The 7,500-nt window shown below is 38.7% G+C and overlaps 2 protein-coding genes across 3 annotated transcripts in view; one reads left to right on the top strand and one right to left on the bottom strand.

Annotated features, from left to right (window-relative positions):
- Window positions 1-3,949, bottom strand: part of pigu (phosphatidylinositol glycan anchor biosynthesis, class U) — a 13,359-nt gene extending 9,410 nt beyond the window's left edge. For both annotated transcript variants that reach the window (XM_080026068.1, XM_080026067.1), the window contains exons 1-7: window positions 3,817-3,949; window positions 2,661-2,725; window positions 2,252-2,311; window positions 1,524-1,586; window positions 1,290-1,399; window positions 736-836; window positions 235-332 (exon numbers count right to left, since the gene is read on the bottom strand). In XM_080026068.1, the coding sequence (XP_079882194.1) occupies window positions 235-332; window positions 736-836; window positions 1,290-1,399; window positions 1,524-1,586; window positions 2,252-2,311; window positions 2,661-2,725; window positions 3,817-3,946 (627 nt within the window). In that variant the 5' untranslated portion in view covers window positions 3,947-3,949. The remainder of the gene's footprint in view (window positions 1-234; window positions 333-735; window positions 837-1,289; window positions 1,400-1,523; window positions 1,587-2,251; window positions 2,312-2,660; window positions 2,726-3,816) is intronic.
- A 1,294-nt stretch (window positions 3,950-5,243) lies between these two features.
- Window positions 5,244-7,500, top strand: part of psmf1 (proteasome inhibitor subunit 1) — a 7,799-nt gene continuing 5,542 nt past the window's right edge. The window contains exons 1-3 of the mRNA XM_080025552.1: window positions 5,244-5,452; window positions 6,865-7,017; window positions 7,414-7,496. Coding sequence (XP_079881678.1) covers window positions 5,324-5,452; window positions 6,865-7,017; window positions 7,414-7,496 — 365 coding nt within the window. The 5' untranslated portion in view covers window positions 5,244-5,323. The remainder of the gene's footprint in view (window positions 5,453-6,864; window positions 7,018-7,413; window positions 7,497-7,500) is intronic.

Below are 7,500 nucleotides of genomic sequence, written 5' to 3' on the forward strand. Positions count from 1 at the left end.
ACAGTTTTTTGAGCTTAAATGTGCTTATATCTTATTCCTTGAGTCTCCCTTCTTTACAGGATGAGTCAAATGGATGGCTCTTCTTAAATATGTGGTCACATTTCCAATTTCTTCCACGGTTTTCTAGAAACAAGGGGTGGAACAACTTCCAAAATGCACAACTTAGGCCACTCTCCCCTATATCAAATATTCAAATAAAAAAAACTGAGAATTGTCCCTCCATTTTAAACCTACCTGCATGAGATAGAGCAGAGCAGAGGCACAGAGAGTGAGAGGGTAGATGGACTGATAGGTAGCCAGGGACAGGAAGATGGCGCTAAGCAGGACATTCCCTAAAACACAAACACAAACGTTTATATTTTATAATTTTACTGTTTATAATTCTTAAAGCTGGGGTATGTGATTTCTGATTGGTCAAAGTTAACATGAGCTGTACACTTTGACCAATCAGAGCGAGGCTTCGATTCTCTGTTCTTATTGGCTGTTGGGACTGTCCATTCACTTTGGCACGACTTTGTTGGTGTAGAGCGTGTCAGGGAGGGACCATAGGGGAGGGACCAAAGAGAACAAGTGGAGCGGTTGAGGTATTTGGATTTGAATCTCTTTCCCAACTGCCATTTTCTCCCCAAATCCTCCACCCCAGCATTAAGTAATTTCTCATGTCCCACTAGTGCAATAGGACTTTCTTTCTTTCTTTCTTTCTTTCTTTCTTTCTTTCTTTCTTTCTTTCTTTACCTTTTATCGTGGCGAGGATGAAGAGAGAGATGACAGCGTTGTTAAGGCCACATGTCGCCTTGGCAACGCAGGACAAGATGGTGAAAGGGTTCAGCAGGTAACTGGGACACAAGAGGAAGAAGAAGAAGAAGCAGTGAGATCATACAACAAATCTGACAAATGTAGTGTTTCCTTTATGAGCTTTTAAGTGTCAAACACCAACATTTATCAGTTACTCTTCCATTTTTCATTCACAGAAATACACAACAGTCTACATCTGAAAATACTATTTTTATTAAATAAGCAATTATCACAATGTACAGCTGAGGTGTTCGGCATAAACTAAATTGCGGACTCCAAATTGAAACTTTGGTATTCAAGGGCAAGGCTCAAAGAAATTGAATGATGGCCTGCTCTGATATCTGTGAATATTTCTACAAATGTGATCTTATAATCATAGATGTGTTTGTTGAAACCTGCTTTGTTCTGACCCCAGTGTGCGTGTGTGTGTGTGTGTGTGTGTGTGTGTGTGTGTGTGTGTGTGTGGGGTGTGTGTGCGTGTGTGTTAGACTTACAACATGGCGACCTTGAGGGGGATGTAGTACATCTCTTTGGGGCTTCTGATGAGCTCGATACAGTCCATGGGGTAACGGTCGGCCTCCAGGGCAAAACGCTGCTTCCTGAACTGGAATACAACATTTCATACAACAGTTAGTGCAAGAAAAGGGAAATTCTGATATTTTTAAAACAGCATTACTATTTTAGTACCTTATATGCCCTTAATATCCAAACATCTATTGTTTTCTTACCACTTGTTTGTTGTATTCTTGTGCCGACATGTAAAGAGCCACGGCAGTGATGACATCAGCCAACTATAGACACAGACAGACAGACAGACAGACAGACAGACAGACAGACAGACAGACAGACAGACAGACAGACAGACAGACAGACAGACAGACAGACAGACAGACAGACAGACAGACAGACAGACAGACAGACAGACAGACAGACAGACAGACAGACAGACAGACAGACAGACAGACAGACAGACAGACAGACAGACAGACAGACAGACAGACAGACAGACAGACAGACAGACAGACAGACAGACAGACAGACAGACAGACAGACAGACAGACAGACAGACAGACAGACAGACAGACAGACAGACAGACAGACAGACAGACAGACAGACAGACAGACAGACAGACAGACAGACAGACAGACAGACAGACAGACAGACACACACACACACACACACACACACACACACACACACACACACACACACACACACACACACACACACACACACACACACACACACACACACACACACACACACACACACACACACACACACACAGGGAACACATATAAAAATTAGAAACTGCTAGGTACAAAATGCAAAAGTTCCATTTATATTCTGCAACATATTGCATATACGTTAACGTTACTATTATAAACATTGTATCGTTGTATTTTCCATTTTCAGAATAAACATATACAAACATACAAATGTCTTGGTACTGACCATGAATGTGATCTCTGCATAGTCGATCACGAAGTGGAACAGGTAGATGATGAGAGGGGTCTGGGGAGGAGAGAAAAAGGGTAAGTTTAGAGTGTGTGTGTGTGTGTGTGTGTGTGTGTGTGAGTGTGTGAGTGTGAGTGTGAGTGTGAGTGTGAGTGTGAGTGTGAGTGTGTGTGTATACAGTAGGCAGTTAGAACAATACAACATTGATTCATTATGTAGACATTGATTAGTAATGTAAAGTTTGACAACATGACAACAAACATGAAAGAGACGAGCAGAGTGTGTGTGTGAGTGAGTGAGTGAGTGAGTGAGTGAGTGAGTGAGTGAGTGAGTGAGTGAGTGAGTGAGTGAGTGAGTGAGTGAGTGAGTGAGTCTGTCTGGCTGTGTGTCTGTCTGTCTGTCTCACCTCATGGAAAACATCTCCAGCGTACGGCGAGACTCCCAAGTCCAGCAGAGCCAAACCTTCTACAACTGTAAACAAACAAAAGTTATGAGAGAAATCCTGATTCTATATTATAAAGGCCCCTTGTGTCTAGGGCTAAACTCATCAAATATCAAGTATCAAGTCAACTTCATGGTCAATTCTTAAAATATGCAGGCATACCTGTACATACCAATACATTTTATATAATATCTATGAGGCATACAGATGAGAGAGATGGGGAGGGAGAGAGAGAGGGAGGGAGAGAGAGAGAGAGAGAGAGGGGGAGGGAGAGAGAGAGAGAGAGGGAGGGAGAGAGAGAGAGAGAGAGAGGGAGGGAGAGAGAGAGAGAGATATAAGGATCGAAATGGCGCTTGTCTCTGGCCCACTGTGCAATAGGAACAATAATAATAATAAAACAAACTTGAGTATTATACTTCTTGAGTATTATACTTTTTAGAATAATAAGTAACCTGTAATATTATATTTTATTTAAATTTTTTATTTCTATTCATTTTTTTTGTTCACTTTTCAAATTTCTAATGTGTACTTGATGTATTTTAATCTTGATGTATTTCATGCCCCTGTAAAGCACTTTGAATGGCCTTGTGTCTGAATCGTGCTATAGAAATAAACTTGCCTTGCCTTATTATTTCAGATTATCTTATTATTAAATGTAGGCTATCACACTCACTTTCAACTATATGAGCTGGTTAAAACATTTGATCGAGAAATAAAGTCACATTACTCTTCATGGATATAATCCCATTATTAATATCATTAATTTAAAATTTGTATTATTATTATTATTGTGGGGGCATGTAATTATCAACTGACAGAACTTGACGTAACACAGGTGCTTTGTCGCTCTTTGCTGCAGCTTCATCTTTGAACCTTAGCTTCCAAAATATAGTAAACTAACATGAAAATACAGCTTGAAAACTGGCTCAAATCTTAGCGACAGAAATCAAATAAAAAGGCCCTTGCATTACTTTAGTGTTATCTCTAAATATGGACTGACAGAATGGGGTTTTGTGTGGTTTTATGTAGCTTAACCGGTTTTTCAATAGCAGCTCTGGAGCATGGAGGGGTGCATTGTGCCCCTCTCTCCCCGGAAAACAGACGCTAAAGTCGGCCTCACCTCTCTTCCACGCCGTTAAGGGCGAAACAACCTCCACTCGCTCAGAAATTATATCCACTAAAGATGATCTGTAAAGCGCAGCGCGTATTGTGACGGCTACAATTAGAAGTAAAGTCAGGGGAGCCGCCATCTTCACGAGGAAGCAGGAAGCACTCTCCGCCCTGCCGACGCGAGGTGCACTATGGGAAATGGAGTTTGGAAACTGTCCGGAAGTTCATAGGGAATGATTCTTTTTTACACTTTATTGATTTGTATTTTTGTATTATTATTATTATTATTATTATTATTATTATTATTATTATTATTATTATTATTATTATTATTATTATTATTAGATACATATCCACCTCATTCCTAGCCCCAAATTTTGCGGGAATTATGGGCAATTTTTGGAATTAATCTATAAATAAATAATAAATACTATTTATTAAATAGTGTCAACAAGTATATCAATGATTTTATATACCATCTATGATGATACTGGAGCCACTCTAATATAATAAATATCTGTTGAAGGATTACAAAAAATAAAATAACTGCAGACATTTATTTTATTTTATTTTTTACATTTAAAAGACATTTATTATTATTATTATTATTATTATTATTATTATTATTATTATTATTATTATTATTATTATTATTATTATTATTATTATTATTATTATTATTATTATTATTATTATTATTATCTATTTATTTTCGCTATTAGATGACATGGTGTTGGCTGTATCTCTTAAACATTTTCGCCATGTCAGTAGAAATAAACAAGAAATTCATCTTTGTCAGTTATCCAATGCAAGGAAAGGACGTTTCTAAGTGGAACCATAATTCCTGAGCGTGTGTTCACCCCGGAAGCTTTATGTGTTTGAACAAAACACGATTGATGACAAAGCTCTGTAAAGTTAGACACCTCACCATGCACAGCACACACTGGGTTTCCGCTCGAGATATTTAAATTTTCTTAAAAACTGACACATCAAGGGGTAAACGATTTCCGTTTCATCTTAAAACCAAACGGAACAAGCGTGAAAAAGCACTCTTCTATCCATCTATCTATCTATCTATCTATCTATCTATCTATCTATCTATCTATCTATCTATCTATCTATCTATCTATCTATCTATCTATCTATCTATCTATCTATCTAAACAACTCACAAAAAAAACGTTTTAAAATTCAGTTTGTTCTTATCACTTGAAGTCGACAATGATCTAAAACTCATCTTCTATTAATAAAAGGTATCCAATCGAATTAAAGTCACTAATTTTAAGCTTTAGAATATTTTTATTTCTTAGTTATTTTGTTTCTCAATCAAAACAGATGTGTTGGTTATTTTACGCTGAAAGCCAAAAAGTACGGAAGTGTCTGCTGTTGCTAGGTAACTTGACGTAACTCTACTACGCTGCTGTTGATTGTGAATTTTCGTTTTCATTTCTCGCCTAGATGAAACTGAATTGATGTCATTTCAGTCAGCGCTTTAGCTTCAAACAAAACAAAACAACCATGGCAGGTTTAGAGGTGTTATATACGTGTGTCCGCGGCGCCATTACGTGCCCACAGGACGCCGTAGTTTGTTTCGTTCACTGGGAAATGATAAAAAGCGGATACAGGTGCATCGGCTCTGGAGACGAGGTAAATATCATATACAACAAGCTAATGTTTATGTTTACGTTATGCTAACAACACTGCACCAATCTCCATTCAAAAATACAGTTGTTTAGAGCCACAATAATCATACATCAGCATTGCTTAATGACGTATTTTATAAATTTTTGGAGGATTTGAAAATTGATTATTTATGTGTTAATTCTAACCGCTTTGACTAAACGTTATCACTGCCTGTTGTATGAGAAAATCAACATGACACTAGGCTCATAGCAGTGACTTTAACTTGTAATTTTAGGCAAAATACCTGAAATTCTGTGATTAAATCATACGCCGAATTAAAGAGTAGCTGTTACTTGTCCAGTTCAAGTATTTTGGGATGTGTTTTACCGTGTTTATTTACCTGTACATGCTAGAAATAAATTAAACTAGTAATTTTTTCAATGGGATTTTGTGCTAGCTAGTTAAACCGCTATCTAGTTTAGAGTATTGTTATCTACTGCATGTTACAGTGAATGCATGCAACGTATTTAACATTGAATTAACGAACTGTTTGTCGCAAATTTAACCAAATAGATAGTTTTAGAGTTACTATCAGGAGCTCTGAAAACTGTCATGTCATCTCCAGCAATGCTATCACATAGTTGTGCCACTTGGGGCCAGTCGCTCTCAAACACTACATTTGTTTTGTTCTTTATTCTTTACAAAGTGGTCCATTGTCTTCCTGTGATCCACATTAAACTAAAACAACAACATTATAAAGCAATAATTTCAAATCACACACCATATCAATAAGCCAAGAGTATGCAGAAGTATCCACATTCAAGTTTAACTGGATTCATTTATCATTATGCACAACAGGAGAGATGCAGTAATTGGAAATACAATACTTATATTTTCAATGCAACATACAAAAAACGAATGTATTAAGAAAAAAGTAAAACGCAGGAGATAATCTTAGACATGAAAAAAGGATGGATATGACGAAACAATAAATATCAGTAAACCTGTAATAGCAACTAAAACAAAAACAAATTCACTTCTGTTTAGTGGTTATATATCCCCCCCCCCCCCCCCCCCCCATAGAGGCTCAGTCTTCATCACAGCAGACATGGGTTCCAGTCTGGCCCCCATTTCATCTCTCTCTCTCCCATAAACTTTCTAAAATAGCAAAAATTATATTTAAAAAAAATCTTAGTTTTTTTGCTGTTTTGTAATTTAACTGTCTGTCTGTCTCTCTCTCTACCCCTCTCTCTCTCTCTCTCTCTACCCCCCCTCTCTCTCTCTACCACCCTCTCTCTCTCTCTCTCCCCCCCTCTCTCCCCCTCTTCCCTCTCTCTCCCTCTCTCCCCCCCCCTCTCTCCCCCTCTTCCCTCTCTCTCTCTCCCCCCCCTCTCTACCCCCCTCTCTCCCCCTCTTCCCTCTCTCTCTCTCCTCAGCCTCATAGCAGTGATAAGAAGTCTGAGGTCCTTCCGTCCGATTGGAGCAGCAACAAAGAGCTTTACAGTCTGAGATACAGAGCCACCGACAGCGACACACAACTGCTGCTCAAAGCCATCGCTGTAGACTCCACACTCATCTTTAACCTCATGGTACGGCTGTGTGTGTGTGTGTGTGTGTGTGTGTGTGTGTGTGTGTGTGTGTGTGTGTGTGTGTGTGTGTGTGTGTGTGTGTGTGTGTGTGTGTGTGTGTGTGTACAGGCAATATGGGAAAATATTTGCATTATATGAAGTCCAATAAACAAGTTGTAGACATGTATTAAATCTTTGGGAAGAACCTCCTGTGCACACTGACTGCATACAGACAAATAGATGTTTCTTTGAACTCAGTTTTATTTCATATGTACAGTATATACCGTATGTAAACGTGTATTAACCTTTTGCTTGTGTGCCTGTGTGTGTGTGTCACTTTTCTCTGTATGTGTGTGTGTGTGTGTGTGTGTGTGTTTGTGTGTGTGTGTGTGTGTGTGTGTGTGTGTGTGTGTGTAGAACGCCGGTACGCAGCAAGTTTCAGACTTGACGGTGAACATCAGCGATCACGTGAATGCCGACCAGCTGCGAACATATGACAGGTTG

The sequence above is a fragment of the Ammodytes marinus genome, assembly GCF_949987685.1.
Source record: "Ammodytes marinus genome assembly, chromosome: 4".
NCBI classification, from domain to species: domain Eukaryota; kingdom Metazoa; phylum Chordata; class Actinopteri; order Uranoscopiformes; family Ammodytidae; genus Ammodytes; species Ammodytes marinus.